Source organism: Larus michahellis, chromosome 7, assembly GCF_964199755.1.
Source record: "Larus michahellis chromosome 7, bLarMic1.1, whole genome shotgun sequence".
In the NCBI taxonomy this organism is placed as follows: Eukaryota; Metazoa; Chordata; class Aves; order Charadriiformes; family Laridae; genus Larus; species Larus michahellis.
The window spans coordinates 3,195,683-3,214,614 of NC_133902.1; the positions used below are offsets into that span (position 1 = coordinate 3,195,683).

At 43.8% G+C, this 18,932-nt stretch overlaps 1 protein-coding gene and 1 long non-coding RNA gene across 2 annotated transcripts; one reads left to right on the top strand and one right to left on the bottom strand.

The window, feature by feature from the left end:
* Positions 1–3,779: 3,779 nt before the first annotated feature.
* Positions 3,780–8,906, bottom strand: PSPH (phosphoserine phosphatase). Its single transcript, XM_074595833.1, has 5 exons — positions 8,660–8,906; positions 7,861–7,995; positions 6,183–6,328; positions 5,289–5,437; positions 3,780–3,966 (listed from the first exon to the last, which is right to left on the bottom strand). The coding sequence occupies exons 1-5, from the start codon at positions 8,878–8,880 to the stop codon at positions 3,856–3,858; spliced, it is 762 nt and encodes a 253-aa protein (XP_074451934.1). The 5' UTR covers positions 8,881–8,906; the 3' UTR covers positions 3,780–3,855.
* On the top strand, positions 7,954–9,444 carry LOC141746760 (uncharacterized). The gene is made up of 2 exons (XR_012588474.1): positions 7,954–8,090; positions 8,185–9,444. It is a non-coding gene; the product is annotated as an uncharacterized LOC141746760 (long non-coding RNA).
* Positions 9,445–18,932: the final 9,488 nt, after the last annotated feature.

Sequence of the window (18,932 nt, forward strand, 5' to 3'; positions counted from 1 at the left end):
GATTAGTTCTTGTTATTTTAGTTACAGATAACTATGTAAACTCCCGTAACACGGCAGGTAAATAAGTAATGCCAATCTTTCCCCACTTCCCTTTGCCCGAGCCCGCCCTGAAGTTGGTTTTCCCCTGTCATGAACACTGTTGTGATTTTTCCCTCTTAATTTCACGGCCAAGCCTGCCTTCTTCCTTTGCCTAGCCATTCCTCAGCATTTCTTGGAGCAGAATTCGTAGAGTTCGGAACTGAAGTCGCTTTCCAGTGGTTGGAAAGTGGGGAACAATGCCTGGAAGGGTCTTTGGTAGTTATCAGTTCTCGTTCCACTGTAATGAAGACCCAGTTAAAACTGAAGTTTAGTTGTCCTGTAGTCTTCCTAGAAAAGACTGCAAACTGCTCTTCTAAGGAGTCTCCTCGTGCAGATTGAATATATGACTTAAAGCAATTCCGCCTCCCGGAATAATGGCATTAAAATAAAAGGCTTTATTTATATGAAGCGGTGTCTCCCCATGCTTGTAGTCGGGAGACCCACCTGAAGACCGGCTGTTACTTGCCTGATGTGTGCTGCTCTCCAGACTTTGCTCTACTGTGGTGGGATACGTTCAGGTAAATCGGTAGCTTGGTCGTAACGGCGAAACTTCCGTCACTCTGCTTTATTCTCTGCTATTTTTTTCCAGTATTGTACAGACAGGGGAGCTTAGCCCCTCACTACACTCAGTAGTCCTTTTGGTACCTCCTGGACTAGAGGTCAGGCTTGATATTTGCCCAGTGGATGGGGGTGCTATTTCTTTTTTTTTCCAAACCGGTCGGACCTAAAGGGCTCTTGTGAAATGGTTGGCGCAAGGCCGCGTCTCCATAGCGCTCAGGCTGGCGGAGGAGCCTGCTGTGAATGTTAACATCTCTGCGGCACAGAGCCTCCCGCGCGGTCCGACGGTGACGTTACTGAAATTACAGATATTTGAAGCCGAGCACGTCACAGCGTTGGCAGGATGGGGGCCTGTAGCTAGAGCTGACTGGCTGAATGTTAGATTATTATTTTTTTGTAGCGCCCTTTTAATAAGACAGAAAGCTGCAGCAAATGGAAACGCTTCTGCTTCATAACTGGAATTGCAGAGGGACACGCTGAATGAGAGCAGAAAGAGTTTATGCTTGTTCTACTCGTGCAGTCTTGCCTAAACAAAAGCATGATTGTACATGGGCTGCCCGTGGAGCTGGCTGAGCTTTTTCTCAGGACGAGTTGAAAAGAGATCATGTTTCCTACTCCCAGAAGAGCTCTGGTGAGCGGCCGGCCAGCTATTGTCTGTCTGGGCTTTTGTGAAGGTTTTTAAGCTCTGTGTACAGATAGTCAGGATAGCTGTTTGTGTGTCTGCCTTGCTCTGAAAAGCCATCAGAAGTTTGTTTCTGGATTTGTTTTCTTTCAACCATTCTACTTCACTAGTATTCAACTGCTGGTGTAGCTTCAGGCAATTATTGCTTTGGGTTTTTTGCCAAAAACGTTAGATGGCATTACTGAGAGCTGCCATTCATCGCTCTTCGTGGCTTTAGTAACGCCGCTTTCCCCTGTATCCTTTCTGATGATGACGCAAAGCGGGCAGAACCAGTATTTGTTTTAATTGTTGGTGATGCTTGAACAGTTGGACAGGAGCTCTCTTACTGCACCTTGATTTAATCTTATTAAATCAAGGAAATCTAGTGCAAGTTGTGAAAACCTGCCATTATCTTGTGGAGAGAGTTAAGGTTTCGGAAAGGAGGTGCATCACTTGTTTTCCCATCTACGAACTATGTGGTGGGATGAAAGAGAATTGCCACACACAGCCTAATTTTCAGTTTCCAGAAAAATACTGGCACTGTTTGTAAGCACCCAGAAGATAAGAGCCTGCATAGATTTTTTTTACCAGGGCAAATCATGTCCTATCAGCCCATGTTTCTCCTGTGCTGGTATTGCGCGGATGGGAGGGAGCGGGAGGTGTGACATGTATTTTGACATTAGTAAAGCTTTGCACACTCTCAGAGATGAGACTCCTGTAAGTCAGGGAAGTAAAAGTACCATGGTGCGTCAGCAAAGCTGGTGAAAAAGACAGAAGCGTTGTCAAGAACTTGCTGACAAAAAGTGCATTTATCAAGTGCATTCTGTGTAAGAACCCTCTTGGGTCAGACACTGTGGCCACAAAAGACAAATCCTTAAGAAACTAGGATTCGTTAGCTGAAGCTCAGAGAAGTACTTAGAAGAGGTTAGACTTATTTCTAGCACAAAGTTTAAGGGTGGTTGATCCACACTTGAGGCAGAGACTAGGTAAGTTTCACAGTATTTTCACAGAATCACAGAATCGTAGGGTCGGAAGGGCCCTCTGGGGATCACCCAGCCCAACCCCCTGCCAGAGCAGGGTCACCCAGAGCAGGTGGCACAGGAACGCGTCCAGGCGGGGTTGGGCTGTCTCCAGAGACGGAGACTCCACCACCTCTCTGGGCAGCCTGTGCCAGGGCTCTGCCACCCTCAGGGTAAAGAAGTTCCTCCTCGTGTTGAGATGGAACTTCCCATGGTCAAGTTTGTGCCCGTTACCCCTTGTCCTGTCCCCGGGCACCACTGAAAAGAGCCTGGCCCCGTCCTCCTGACACCCCCCCTTTCAGTATTTATAAGCGTTGATAAGATCCCCCCTCAGCCGTCTTTTTTCCAGACTGAAGAGACCCAAACCCCTCAGCCTTTCTCCATCAGAGAGGTGTTCCAGTCCCCCCATCATCTCGGTAGCCCTTTGCTGTCCCCTCTCCAGCAGTTCCCTGTCCCTCTTGACCCGGGGAGCCCAGAACTGGACACAGGGCTCCAGATGCGGCCTCCCCAGGGCAGAGCAGAGGGGGAGGATGACCTCCCTCCACCTGCTGGCCACACTCTTCTTGATGCCCCCCAGGATGCCACTGGCCTTTTTGGCCACAAGGGCACATTGCTGGCTCTGATTGAGCCATTGATTTTCTTAATCAGTAGGCCCTGTTTTTTTTAAGGTTGATTAATTGGCTTCCATCCAGTTATATGTTGATTGGGGTGGACAATTAAATAAATAAAACAAACAGTGTGACCATTTTACAAAATCACCAGTTTGGAGTTTTGTTTAACGTATTTTAATGAAGTCTGGGAACCAATATATCACTCGCCTTAAAGTATACTTCTTGGACTCTGATGAATATGGCACATAGCTCAGATCTGCATGTCTCTCACGTCTGTCAGGCTGCAGGTTGAGTAACAGTGATGCTGAGTAGCAGGTGACGTCTCAGGTTCTCCTCTAGCCATATTTTAATGAAATCAGGGATACTCGGTAATGTTTCCTACATATCTGTTCACTGTTTAACCTAGGTCTGGGATTCGTTGGAATGGAAAGTACTTACTATACTGTTTACCCTAAAAGGTAAACAATATAGTTTATTACAGTATATTATTGTTGTTTATTATTATTATTATTATTATGACTGATTAGACAGACTTCTCCTTTGTGGCCCCCTTCTTCTTTTGCCACCCAACATAAGTAGAGGTGTTGACCTCAATGATTCTGAAACAATAGATATTCAGTATTGACCAGGGGCAAATCCTTTACGGTATCGTTAACTTACTGATAATTTCCTAACTTTGGCCTCACTTGTGAGTGAATAATCAACTGACTTCTTCTGCCTTGGAAAAGATGGTTAAAAACATCATTTTCATTGCAAAATATTTGAGTCGAACGGTGCCATTCGCAACACAAGTTTCAAGCCAGTGATGAAGGTACCCAACGCCCAGAACCATTAAAAAATCCAGAACACAACTTTGCAAACAAATATATGTTTAATGGCACTGTATAATGAATTTATAGTTGTTAAATATATTATTTTACTGTATAATTTATCGTTCTTCCAGTTCCTTTAGCAGTTCGTCAAAGTGAGTAATGTACCATTTAGCTTTCTCCTTTACTTGCTTTCTGATTACGTTTCCTCCAAATCCAATGAAGCAGTCCTGGCGAAACAGAAAGAACGGGCACATAGATTATTGCAGGCCCATGCAAGGAATGGAGCTCCTCAGCAGTTAAGTTTGTTTTTAAGATCAGACTTTAAAATTACGGTATTTCTCCTGCCGCTTCCCCTTATTTCATTTTGCATGTTCATTTTTCAAATTTATTAACAAGAACTTCATTAACATTTAATTTTGCACCACTTTGGTTCTTAGAGTTTTTTTCCCGATAGGAAAGGTGTGTCTCAGTACCTTGTAACTTCAAGATTGTTAAGGTCTGAGATTTTACTGAAAATACCATGTAAATGTGATGCAACATAAAGCCTTCATCCGCAGGAATGAGTTAACATTGGAACGTGCATGCAGCATCTCACAATTATTCCTATACTGTTTATCTTAACTCTGTTTACCTCATTTGATAGATACCAAAAGTAAACATTAACCATGTCTTCAATCATTAACCAGGAACAATCATCATTTCTACATCTCGGAAAACCATCTGCAGTGAAAGCGCAGTGTTTAAAATTTCCACTGCTTCTTTTTTGCGTTTAGGTAGAAAGCATCAAGCAAACACGAAGCTGTTTGGGTCATGCCGATATTTAACAGTGAGGGACCAGCTGCCCTAACTCACATCAGCAGTAGCTCTCGGAGGTTGTTCCTGTGCTTTTCCGTACGGGATATCTGTCCCTCAGCACTGGCGAAGAAGGGCTATTGGGGTACTTTTATGTAGAGAAAGGCACTAGAGGGGAGATGGAATTAAGATGTCTCCTCTGTGAAATAACTGTTTAGAATAAAGTTGTCTTTATAGTCATTTTTTTATTATTTCACCCTATCAGGGCTGCTATCTTCAAAGGTATCATCACTGTGCAGTGAAACGAACCCTCTTGGTAGGCCAGTATCAGGTAAACGTGCACCAGATGTGTGCCAGACCTTCATGCTAAGCACCACTAATCAGCGTTCAGGATCTTGGGAGGGTAAGACCTCTGCACAGAAGCAAGCACTTACTGTGGGGACATAGAGGGGAAGGGCAGAGGTGATAACATCAGCTTGATTTGAGACAGGTGGCTAGACTGTTACACGGTCCTGCAGGACCCTGCCGGCACCCTGGCTTAGAGGGTGACACCCTTACGGAGACGGTCTGAACTGAGAGAAATCAACCCTTGCATGACGCAGCCTTTCCGGAGGAAAACTACCTGCGCAGATCTCTCTCAGGCTGTGGGAAGTGCTAAAGATCTTCCCTGAAGTCCTACACAGAATTCAGACCGCCCTTTTTTCCCCCAAAGGATTTGCTCAAAAGGAATTTAGAATTCCGGTTCTTTCATACTTACAGCAGGGGGACAGGCTTCCATGTCTGTAGCTCCGTCACCAATCATAACTACTTTCTTGAAGTGGAACTGTTCTTTCAGATGAGTAATAACCTTTCCTTTCCCCCCTGATTCAGCTGTTGGTTGTGTTTCATCGAATCCTGCATATTCTCCTAGAACACAGTGGAAGGACAAATGAGACACACAGCATATTCTTTTGTAAATGAAGAAAGATATACGTCTATGGTCTTTAGTTCAGAAAACAGCTAATTACGTGCAGTCCTGTAAGCCTCACAATATCAGCATCCCAAAAAAGTAATTTAAAGGTAAGTTTAAAAACCAGGATTTTAGCCGAGTCTCAATGGAGATATTTTCAAAGAGCTGAAATGCTAAGGCAAAAGTAGAAACGCTGTACAGGTAGTGTTACAAATCCATTCCCAGTCACCCTGGTCCGGTCATACTGGTGTAAACATTTCAAAAGCAGCCTCCAGTACGATGTATAGACAGTGTGTGAAACGCTGAGTAAGAAACAACCTCACTAACCGCAGTTCTGCTTGATTACACCAGCTTAAAGTCCAGAGCAGCTCTGCTAAAGTGCATGGGTCTCCATCCGTACCTCAAAGTCCCTGAAAGTGAAGTTTGCTCTGAAAGCAGGTAAGTGTATTAAACTCTTTTAACTTGAAGGAGCGAGAGAAAATCTGCTGTCAGCAACTGTAACATGTTTTACCTTTGGCACAGCTTGCAATTAAAAAGTAACTACAGTAACTGTCATATATCTGGAAAATTACCCGAACTCATGTTTTTGGTAAGGTCTTGCAGTTTGCCTACTTGGAGCTAGCTGGATCGGTAACAAGGTCATGTAGGCTGGACAGTATCTGTAGCCCAATAGTTCACAGTTTGGACCCAAGGGAATCTCACCATTAAAGTAAAACTTCAGCCTGTTGGCAAAGACGTTTGCTGTTGGAATGTTCAGCTGTAAGGCTACGTGCTCCACGATGCTCTGAAACCCCCCAGAGACCAAGAAGACCTGGATGCCTCGTTGATGAAGCCTGCTCACCAGCTCCCTGCGAAGAAAGAGCAGTCGCCAAGCGTGAGTGCCCGGCAGCATCTGGGGGTAACAGGAAAGTTAAAATACATCTTTCCTAAACAAGGCTGCCCGTTCTTTGTGTCATTCCAGTTTAGTTAGGATGTGTGCTGCTTTCCAGCTCCATCCATCTCTGCTGTCCAAAGTTTTCCCTTCTCTCCTTGCAACTTTGTGCATACACCTTGCTTGAAAAGAGACGAACAAAACCGTCACATCTAGAGACAAACAAGCATTTTGTTGCTCAGAAACAAGGACTCTCTACAAATTTTTTCTTTGCACTTTCCTACTGTTCACATTAGTTCCCTTGAACAAATGACAGCAGATCTCGTTCAGATTTTCTTCTGAAGTAAAACAACAGCAAGAAAATGAATCTATAATGCAGGAAAAAGTAGGGAATGTGAGGGAGAGAAAGCCACTGCGCCAAAATGCAAAAGCGGGCTGAAAAGTGTGCAAAGTGCGAACATTTTCTAATTCAGAGTTGGTTCCCCAGACGCTGGACATCAATGCCATCTTTAGAAGAGGGCACCAGCTACAGAAAAGGAATCAAAAAAGTAGAAGTTTTCAGACTCAGTTAATGTCAACGGGGCTTGAAGGCAGTTAAGAGTTTTATGGGATTTGGCTCTAGAAGCAGGAAGGTCAGCGTGCAGCAATGCTGAGCATTAGAAGTGGTGGCAGTAAGAGCAGAAATGCTAAACACTAAAAAGCAAAGTGGAGGCTTAAAGCGGGCTACACAGAAAAGGAGGAAGAAAGGCAAGGAATGAAAAGGAAAATCATGTGATTCTAAACAAGGAAACAATGTGCTCTTTGTAGTTAGATCAAGCTATGCCTTCTACAGAAAACCCTGAGCGTGTGCTTCGTTTCAAGGAGAAACTACAAGCGCAATATCACCTAAAAGTACTGTATGTGCTAAAAATATTTTAGACTTGGAGTTAACATTTATTCCAAACCCAAAGATGAATGAATACAGACATATATATGTCTTTCCCTTTAGTGATTTTTTTAATACTTTTTTGGGGACTTCAGTACAGAATGGGTAGCTCTGACCGATGGATCCCCTAAGCTGAGCGCAGGGGTGTGAGTGCACGCGGAGGTGTAAGAGAGCGGTAACATAATTGCAGAACAGACCAAGCCAGTAGTTCATACTGGGTATTAAATCTCTTCCCAGTTCCATCACCCACCAAAAACCAGATGTGATTGAACAGATTATTTTCCATGCCCAGTTAATCCTCGAGCCAGAATTTGAGCTTACCAATGGCAGTTAATGCCATAAAATGGCAGTTAATACCCAAGAGTGTTTTCTTTTTACAAGGATGCTTAGCCACCCGACATGGAGTCAGGCCATTATAAGCTCCTGATATAAGCTTTGTACAAAACCAGTGTGGAAATGGTGTAGGAAGGCAATGTAAACCAGCTCTATGGTCGTACAGCCTCCCTAATATCACAGAATTTTTTTTATTTATGCCATGTGCTTTTGGAAGACTTTTTTGTTAGATCATTTGAAATTTTTCTTACCTTATTCCTGGTGTTAGTTGAGGTGGGTTGTCAGATATTAATTTCTGCACTTGTTCATAGGAGGGACGTATGAGACCTAATCGTGCCGTTAAAGCTGCTTTGAATGTCACAGTGCCACCCATAGCTCTGCGCGTCCTAAATTGTGATCCAAAGAAAGAAAATCAGTGACACCTAACAAGTTAAAGCTTCTCCCAAGAACAGTTAATTAAAGAAGAATAACGAGGAACAAGGTAAGAGGCCACAGGTTCTAGGTTCTACCCTATCTATGTGGTAAAGGAGAAGACTGGTGCACTGAAAACCACTGGTTGCTGATCATCTCCACAGGTCGGAGCTCTTGTGAGAACCAGCGAGGCAAAGGAAAACTGCTTCGTTCCCTCTGTGAGAGCATCTGAGCCACTGGGACCCGTATTCCTAAACTGGGGCCCAGGTGCTGTTCTCTGAAAGTAACACAACTTTTGCTACATCAGCCTCAGAGAAGTGTTGAGAGAGTTGTCTCCTCTTCTCCATCTCATAATAAGGTTTGCTTGTGCTTAGCCGAGTTTAATGATGAGGGCTGATTGAAAGCATTTCCACTAGAGAATGTACGTTGGTATAGTTTTGTTGAGTGGCTTCACAGTTCCAAAAGAAGTTACTTCATTATGCATTAATTCCACTTATTCCCAAAATCCTTTTTAAACTGTAATAATCTCCTATGACAGGGTTGAAGCAATCCCTATTGTAAATTCCTTGTCACAGATTAACCTTATCCATCCTTATTTTTTACTACTATTCCTATGAAGTAAACAGCAAATATACTTACATCTCTGCAACGGCATCTCCGACTCCACAGAACTTTGCAAGCTCATCAATGCCTTCTTCCCTGATGACTGTACTGTCCACGTCAAAGCACACTGCATCAGCGTTGCGGAAGATTTCTTTCATCTCCAAGAGGGACGCCATCCTTTTTGGAACCTTCTTACTGTGAGGGGACAAGATAAAGTCTTTCTCTGAGTGGCAGTACTGCACTGCGTCTTGAGCCATTTGCGCAACTGATCTGGTTCTTGCAAGAAGGGACGAGCACAGCCTGGTAGCCAGCTTTTATCAAAGAGCGTGAGCGGTGGTGGAGGCCTGGCTCGGTTGCTGATTTGCTCTCTGCTGTTGCTGCCTACGATGTTCAATTTACGTTACAGGTGGGCCGTGCAGCTTTGGTCAGTTGCTGATTTGCTCTCTGCAGGCTCGGCCCATTGATGTTCCCATGGGGTTCAAGGTTGTAATACTTGGCATTTGCTGAACGATCAGACTGCCAACTGCTGTGTGGGACTTGCAGTTCGCAGTCTCATCTTGCCCTCACCGCTCAAATGCATCTTATTTTCTCATCAGACCCAGTCTAGCGTGTCGAATCAGTTGCTCCAGGGGATATTAAAAAACACCCAGCCCTTAAGGATTTGCTTGATCACAGTAGACATAACTATCTTAAACGTGTCAGTGAGTGGTTGTCCCTAAATACGGGTTTTCCCTAAATTTAGGTTGTCCCTAAATGTCCCTAAAATGAAATTTTAGATCCTTTTCTTTGTCCTGATTAATAAAAACTAAATATTCTCACCATTTATGAATGCATAGAAGGTTTAGCCATTAGCATTGGGAATTAGTCTTTTATAAAATCCCTTGTCTTGAGCTTTGAGAACTTCACTCAACCCATTAAGATATCGCATCACGACACAACTTTTTCCATAATGTCTGACAAAAGCTTCTTTCTTCCCTTTTGTATGTGTCCACTTAAATATGTTGAGCACTTCTGCAGACCAGAAGCATGAGGTGTTAATCAAGTATTTTCTTACTCTACCCTACTCATCTTGTGCTTCACCCTTTCGTAAGGGGATTGTGTGGACTTTACTATTTACCAATCTGTACAGTTAGACAGAAATAACAGTGTTCTATCTCACTTCCCAGATTTTTGTAGAAGTTTTTGTTCAGTTGTTTCTTCTAATCTCTTAGACATCCCTCAGGACACATCTTGTGTAATTGATCTGAGTAGCAGGTTCTCCCTTTTTCTGGGATAGGGGAAAAATATGGTCAAACAGCATGTTATATACCTTCGCTGTGTTATATACCTTCATCTTTTGTTATCCTCTCGCTTATCTATTTTTCTCCTGTACATCATGTGAATTTTGATGGTGAGAGGTCTTACACAAGTTGCCACAAAACATTTGTTTTTTTGGACAAACTTTGCACCTCCGGACACAAAAGACATCCAGTGAAGATGGAGAAGATGATCGCTATGTACTTTGCTGTGGAAAAGTACAGGAACTGATCGGTACTGATATAGCTCACTGCCAGACAGGAGTCATCCAGGGATTACACATGGTAAACACCAGTGCTGTTTCCAGAGGTGACTCTGTCACTGAGAGATCACAGATAAATAGTTAATGGGCAAAGAAGGCACAGGAAACTTTGGGTTTATTCCCACGACTAGTAACCATACGGTGAATACTGAGATACAAAAGGCTTTATGAAAAATTACCATAATCACTGAAAAAAAAAACACACATTCATCTTTTATCTGTTCATGCGTATAGGATAAAAGAGAATGCTCCAGACCTTCACTGAAAGGTAAAAGTCTGTATAAATGAAGCCACCATACCTAAGCGATGAAACCTGCTGTGAACAGCTAACAGCCAAATTTGTAAGAAATAATCTCTGTTTAACAAACAGGTAGATATGAAATAGCAAGAAACAGACAGAGCAAGTCACATTGAAGGCAAAGCTATCCAAAGGCAGCCACGAAGCAGCCTGTTTGAGAGGGTCATTCTAGCTATTCTTGAGTTTTTTGGTGTGAACGCACTACTATAGTACCCAAAGTGGGTTTGTGGCTTTGGCACAAGGCCAAGAAGGTGACACAGGAGCTTCCTCAGCGCTCGTCTGCATCGCAGGTGTGAGAATGGGAGAGCAGGTATCAGCCAGCCCCTACTTCCCTCCTGTGCATTCGGTTGAGGTGTGGGAAGGTAGGACCAAGCCTGGACTCAACCTCCCCAGTGTGCAGAAAGCAAAGGTGAGCGGGGACGCGGTAAAAAGGAGACATTCCAGAAAAGGGCTTTTACAAACTCCATCTCTGGGAAGGGCAGAAACAAGGACTGAACCATAGTCTGACAGGTTTCTGCTCTTTGTGCATCAGAGCTGTTCCGCACGCAGACATACTGTAAAACTCTGGTCTAGCCTTAGAAGCACCACTAAAGAATTATTTGCCGCAGACAGCATGTGGTTTTTTGTATTTTTCTATAAAGACTGCGCTGTACATATAAGAAATAGTCATATTCCATCAGCACGGCACACAAGAGAAACCTCTCTCTCTTAACTGGCCATGCACATAAAAACTTCCCTCTGACAGATTCTGAGCTAAGACTTGGCTGTGGGTGGACAGGTGACACGTGAATTTGAAGTTTACTTTGTGTTAGCCTTGACTTGACCTTGGCTCCACAGCACTGTGTTTGTATTTTCAGTGGAAGATTTTGATTTTTTTGAGCAGGAGGGCTTTGACTTTAGGGCAGGCCTTGACAGCTATTTGATAGACGTATTTGTGCTGCGGAATTAAAAAACAAAATAAATCCACGAACATTTTTTAATGGTGGTGAGGGGTCTGGAGCACGAGTCTTGTGAGGAGCGGCTGAGGGCGCTGGGGGTGTTCAGCCTGGAGAAAAGGAGGCTGAGGGGAGACCTTCTCGCTCTCTGCAGCTCCCTGAAAGGAGGGGGTAGCTGGGGGGGTGTCGGTCTCTTCTCCCAAGGAACAGGCCATGGGACAAGAGGAAACAGCCTCAAATTGTGCCAGGGGAGGTTTAGACGGGATATTAGGAAAAATTGTTTACACTGAAAGGGTTATTAAGCATTGGAAGAGGCTGCCCAGGGCAGTGGTTGAGGCACCATCCCTGGAGGGATTTAAAAGCCCGGCAGACGTGGTGCTGAGGGACACGGGGTAGTGATGGGTTTTGTCAGAGTCAGGTTGACTAGATGACCTGAAAGGTCCCTTCCAGCCTACGCAATTCTATGATTCTATGAAATGGTGGGGAGTTAATTTTTTCCAGCCTACTGGAAATTATAAAATCCACCAAAAATTCAGCCATGGGTTTGGTGCCAATTTTAAAGATTTGTTCTACTGGACAAACTTGTTGCATCACTGTGGCGGAATATTTGCGTCATGGTGTTCCAACACCGATTCCTTATTATGCAAAGCCATCACATTGCCTCACGCTAACCTGAGGCTGCACTGCAACATTACCACGTTATGATGCAATGTCACTGTGCGGGGACACCGCACTGTGATGTGATTTCTTGGCAAAAACCTGAAATATGTTTCTGGACACGTGTCTTCAAAATTTTAGTCTGAGAAAAATGGTATCCCTAGAAATACACACCGTGAGCAGGAAGAAAGAAACATTAACTTTTCTTTCCCTCCGTTATCCACATTTCCCATACTCCTTTCCCTTCTGGATGCTCCTTACAATGAGGAGACCACCGCTGTGGTGGACTTTGCATTTTGATGGGCAAATAAACAAGTTAGAGAAAGAATTGCCAGTTGTGGAGCTATGGTTGGAATTAACCCTGTCCTCTCTTTGTTCCATGCAATAACTCTTTCAAAAGAGTTTCATGCTGTGGTTTATAGCGCCTAAAAATGACAAGTTGGAAGGGAAGAATTGCATTTTGAAATGCAGAAACCATCAGTAGTTTCTGATCTCCCTCAGCCTGTGACCTGCTAAAATCTTTCTGCTATAGCTGGACCCTGAGTCCTGGAAAACACAGACCTGGTTTTGGCTAATGTATCATCACACACGTTGGAGAACTTGTGATGAACTGCAAAGTAGGGAAGCTCATCCAGGAGCAAAGGGGAGAACCTATGAAGCAAGCTTCACCTATCGCAGGGAGTCTTGCTGGGGGGGAAAGTAAATTTTAGGAGTTAAAGGTGGTTCACTTGGAGTGAAATAAGGTTCTTCCGCCCTTGTTGGCAGAGGTTGAGGGGGCCACCACCAGCTCCAGAGGCTGAAAAATGCCATTCCAAGTGGTAACATGCCAATTTCAGAAACTCGTGACATTTTTTTCCCAGCCCTAAGGGTAGATGAGAGCGTAAGGCAAGGCGTTTAGTCATTGAGTAATGGGCAACAGGAGTGAGGGAAAATACAAGCAGGAGAGGTTCTGCTCCTTCCCTTGTTTTTAAAATTTTCACTGGGCCATCCTGGCATGTCATCCACCAGGAAGCTGCCTGGAACTGACTCTGGGTAAGTGCGCATAGGAAAGAAGGACAGACACAGTAGCTTATCCACAGGTAAGCGTCACTTGGAAACACCAGCAAAAAGAATTGAAGCTGTGTAAAACCTTTCTATGGACAAATCTCTAACAGCTGGAGTAAGAGAACAGCAATTTTTTATTCCAGAGTGGTATAGGCCTCTACAGTTGGCAGAGATTAATTACTCTGAAATTCAGGGCATCTGATTGCTTAAATCTGTCAATGTTTTAATAAGACGGTAAGAAAAAAGAAATTCACACAAATAATGAGTTTTGTCTCCAGATGAAAAACATGGGTAGAAAATCTCTGATGTTTCTGCCATTTAATTTCAGATAGGCAATCTATTCCTATCCTACTATTCGCTGGTTGGAAAAGCATCCAAGCAGCAAACATTTCAACAGGTTCGATAATAAAATACTGTGGGGAAGAGAAGAAGCAATGGGCAAAGTGTCTAGAGAAGACATAAGAATAGAGGTAGAGAGGTAGAATGAAACTTGAAATACAGATGGAGAAAAAGGAAATTGCATCAGAAAAGTGGAATTCCCATGAGATCTCCTTGCCTACAGACTATGAAGTACTTCGTTAGGCCATTGGAAAAAAAAAATGGCATTTCCACAAGAAATAGCTCTGTTTCGTAACGGAGAGGGTGGAGTCACAGAAGCAAGCACGAGAATTATGTAAGGCCACATGTCGAAGGAAAACAACCAAAATCATTTCTGTTTGCTGACCCTTCAAAGAAGGGCACTTGCTGCACTGCGAAAACTGAAACATCCGCAGTATCTGCTACGTATATTGCAAAAGGAACAAGTAAATGGTACTCAGAACTCCAGGTGTCCTGGGGCTGGTATATTTTGATGAGATCTTGAAGATCTCTCAAAATCCTCATTGTGACTAGACTTCACTTGTTATCATATTTCAGCTTTCAGAAGTGCTACCACGCTGCTACTTTGCATTATGTTCACATTTATTGCTGTGAAAAAATGCAGATTAAGTGAAGCTTAATGAAATATTACCTAAAATTTCTTTTGAAACAGATCACTCAGGAATATCCTACAGTTTGCAAACAGTCTCTAGTGTTTCTGATTCTGATTCTCATTTAACAAGGTGCGAGCACTTCACTGAGATTCACTCTGAGATACGTTCCCGCAGCTGAGTAACACTGCGTTGAACATGCAGTGAGATATACAGAAAGGCAACTGCATTAAACTATTCCGTTTCATTGAAGGGAAACTGCTGCTTAGAGTAAGGGATTTGGAGAAAATAGTTCTTGAAACTTTTCTCAGGACCTGTTCCCACTACAGGACTGGTCCTGCTTGTAAGAATATTCACAGGAGCGTTTCCATGGTATTAGTTTAAAGAAACCACTTAATCCTCATTGTTTTCAGTCCTGTGTCTGTAAAATGGGAATAATATAGTGATACAACTTTTCTATGCTGAGGCTTAATTCTCTGTATTAGCAATATGTTTTGAAAGCTTTAGAGGAAAGGGGATACATTTAAGCAGATTAGTTATACTTAAGCAAATTGTGACTGTTGTTTATATCCCTGCAAGTACTACTCTACTACCCATCCATCCAAAATTGTGAGTTTCTGTGGTTTTCAGTGTGAGAACAGAAAGATTCAGTCCTTAACCTCACTAAGCTTGCCTCACACTTCCTGGTGTTCTGTTCAGGTTTTAAAGGTAGCAACACAAACCTGTATGCCAGTCAAGAGATGAACTGTTTGCAGCTCTACACTAGTATCTGAACAGCAGTGCCTAACAATGAATTTATTTACGCACTTTTTAAAAAGTAGTTGAAAAGAGGTAGAAGGAACCTGGTGGATGTTGACATACACCTCCCAACTCTCCAATCCCCTCTTGCCTGTCCTGACAAAATGATGATGCTTCCCCCCTGCATGATTGCATCATTCATTCATGCTGCTGTTATAAAACAGGCACCACGCTGCTGCTGGTGCTGCTGCATCCTGCCGGGCGGCACAGTCACAGCCCCAGCAGAAGATAGTCTTCATTTTCTATGCTAGAAAAATATGGTAAGTGTTATGGATCTGATACACCAAACGCCAACCCCTTCCAAACTGAGAGAAAAAAACGTTCCCAGTGACTTACAGTATTGTACTGGCCGTGGCTGTTGCTGCTGCTGCAAACCTCTTGGCTGCACAAGAAAAGTAGGGATCAGCTGAGACCTTCAGTCACATAAATACAACGGCACGGGCTGATCTGGAAGAAAGCCGCATTTTGTAAATCACTCTTTTATAATCTGCTGAGTAAGCCAGCCTGGATGTTTTTTTTAAATGGTTGCACACATGTAACCAGAGAAGTCCAGCTGTTCGCTGACAGGCGTAGGGAAGAGAGGTGTAACCTCGCCTGCGTCGGGGGAGGAGCTGCTCGGACCCAGTTTGGAGCGCTCCCAGCTTGGGGAGGCACGGCTTGGCAGGGAGCAGACCCTGAAGAAGATGATGGGGAGCTTCCTCGCCCGACAGCCAGCCTGTGCCACGGGCATGGAGAGCAAGACGGGTCTTGGCAAACTCACCTTGCTCCACGCAGAGCACCAGCGCGGGAGGGTGAGGGACGAGAGCCGAGGAGGGGCTCTGAGAAGCAGCAGTCAGGAGTTTCTCTTGGCGTGAAATCGGAGGCGAGGCAGGGACACTGTTTTCTTTCACTGTGGGTGAGATGAAAGGTTTTGTGAGTTAAGATTGCAATGTTGTATTTTGGCTTAAGCTGTTAGTCGGTGCATTAGAGTGTGCAATGTTACACACACAAAAAAAATCGAATCAAAATTCATCTAAAGCTTTGAAGGCAAAATTAAAACTTCTGCTTCTGAGAAGGCTCTGTTTTGTTTCCCCAAATGTAACGTTGTCAAATACAACGGATAAATTGCAAAACCTGTCTGTGCTTGTGTTTTGGCGTCCCACAGACGAGCTTCCCTCAGATATGACCGTGGACATCGGTTAGGAAATGGGAGGCTGCCAACCCAGGACTATGAAGCTGGTTGTTTGGTTCAAGGTCAAGAAAGCCAGATTTAGCTGATTTAGCTTCTTTCTTTCGCTTGTGATAGGAGTCTTATGACTGCTGCCCATTTTGAAAGACTGTTCTGCACCACTGGATGCACGAGTCGCATTCTATGCCTGATCTCTTTTGCAATTCTGGCAGTATTACCCCTCAAAATCACATGCATTAATTAAAATAAATTAAAACAATAGCCTTGTGTGCCTCTCCTCCCACGTCTTCCTTGATATTTTTTTAAGAAGTTGTCAGTACACAACTATTATTCAACATGAGCATCTATTAGTAACTTCTTGTGTCAGGAAAAGCGGGCACCAACCCCTTTGCTACAAAACTGGTGACGTGGTTCACTGTTCAGTCTGGTCCTGTTAGTTTTATCGTGGCAGGACAGTAGGTTTTTAAAACAGATGTAGAAATCATTTCTGTGAATAAGGTTAAATGAAAACAGATCTTGATAAAGATGAAAGAAAACTGCTTTTACTAGGAATCTCAGAAGGTTTTGTGCCAAGATAAGCAGTCCCCGATTTGACTAAGACAATTGCTGCGGAATATTTCATGACGGATTATTCCCTTTATTTGGCCTAGTTTTACGGACACATTGGTTGTAATTCAGTTAAATATTTTTATCCTAATCTGGTGTAATTTGTTGTAAATCCATTGATTTCAAAGGACAATGTAGGCCAAGTAAGCATCTACCCTGTATTTTTACTAGGCATTAAAAACAAACATGCAGAAGAATTCAACAAGCTAAGACTGAAAGCTAAGCTTACAGCTGACTGAAAAATGTAGAAAAGCTTGTTCTGATGTCTGAAAAATGCTGCAGAATGGGGATTTAATGTGAAAATGCTAATGAGAAATGTTACTATACCATAAAATAACTATCCTCAGACATGTGATCCAGGAAAGAAACATGGAGAGCTCTGCCTGGAAGCTTTAAAAGGATGTTGAGGAGTGAAAAGCACAACTCATGTGGACGTGCAACTATCGACACAAGCAAAGCAGCTAACTCTTATATGTGACTACGAAACCTCTCCATTTGTATAAAAAGCAGAGATCACCTACATGAAGGACTAGAATGTCTTTGAAAATGGCTTCCCTTTTTTTAAAAAAAAAATATCTAAAATTCAAACTAAAAGTTGCCAGGATGCAAATTTTGTTTCTCACAGTAATAATTCCCTTCACAAACCCAAACCTGCTTGGGGAATGGCTTTATCACTGTTAGCATCCAGCCCCACATGTCGCAGGTGTTTAGGACAAATTAATTCCTGCCTTTCCATGGGACATCACCCATGAGGGTCACAGAACAGCAGCAAGGAAAATATAAAATTCAACAGGCCCGCTGGTACGCATATGGGTTTGACAAGGCTGCCCTCTGCTGAGAACAGCCCCAAAGAGAGGATCAAGGCAAAAAAATTACAAATCAGAGAAGCGAGAATAGCAAAGTACTTGTGTGTGACCCGTTGGCTACAGAATCTAGGGCAGATCTGGGGATTCAGGTGTTTTAACCAGGCATTGCATCGAGACATCTCTAATGTTAGCGCTGCAGCCTCTCAGGGTTGGGCTGGCATGTTTTATTTTGTTATGGTTTTCGGCAGGCCAGTAGCATCCCAATGAGTGTGAAGAATAAACATTAACAGGAGAGGTCCAGAGCCAATTACGAAATGCCAAGTGTAATTTCCTGCATTTTGCAATGTTTAATGTTTATTTCTAATGATTACAGTAACAGAACAGAAAGCTCGGACACTATACTAAAGAGTCAGCATTAAAATATTTCACAAGACACATGGACCACTCAGCTAAACAAAAGAGCTCCAAACTTGTGGTCTGCTATATTCAAACACCAACTTTATCTAAAACATTTAAAAACCAGAAACCCAAGCATATTAGCACCTGTCCCCTCCAGACCTGCCAAGTCAGACCGACCGGCCAGGCATGGCAGTCCTCCTGCACAGCATGGCGTTTTGCCCAGAAACCTGAGATCCTCACCCAAAGCAGCAGAGCAGATTCCCAGCAGGTGCCATAGTCTACAGCCAAAACCAGTGAGGCTGGGGACTCTGCCCTGACACTTGACACTCACTGACTCTTTCAGTCAGTCTCCCCCAAAACACTTGTGCAACAAAACTGTACGCAACAGCAGGCTTAGACTTTACTACTGAAAGTGGAGTGAAAACACATTCAGCTCATTGTGTTGCTGCTCCGCAGCAGTTGTGTTGCCGAAGCCCAGCATCCAGGGCTGCATCCAGAGCTCCCTGCTGCAAAAACTGGGACGGAGTGGAGGAGATTTACCCTCTGCCATCCTCATGCCTGGTGGATAAGCCCTCAGGAAGGCTGTCTGTCTTCTCTGTACCAAATACTGAGGAAATCCTGGCCTCCGGGCCAATTGTGTGTTTGCTGGCGGCTAGCACCCTCTGGAGCAGATGGGCTGCAGGAACACCAAAAAAAGCTTGGCCCGGATCTTCCTGGCACCACTCTGCAGCCACGGGCCATGATTATTCCGGGGGCGGGCACCTTCCTTATGAAATACTTGGAAATAACCAGAGGGTTGTGTCACACCTGATACTGCCAGTTGCTCTGAGGTAGCAGATGGGCGTTTAGGGGTACAAGCCTGGATGAGGCAACGTGGGAGCCAAACTGTGCAATCTGTGCCCATGGAGTGTCTTCTCAAGCTTCTCTCAAGGAAAGTTGCCAATATTCCTCCATTCAGGAGCTCAAAGCTGGCAAGATGCAGCCTCAAGGGCTGGGCCCTGACAGGCCACATAGGCCCAATGCTTCCAGCACCCATGAAGATGGCCTTGACTTCAGTAATATTTTGTGGTTT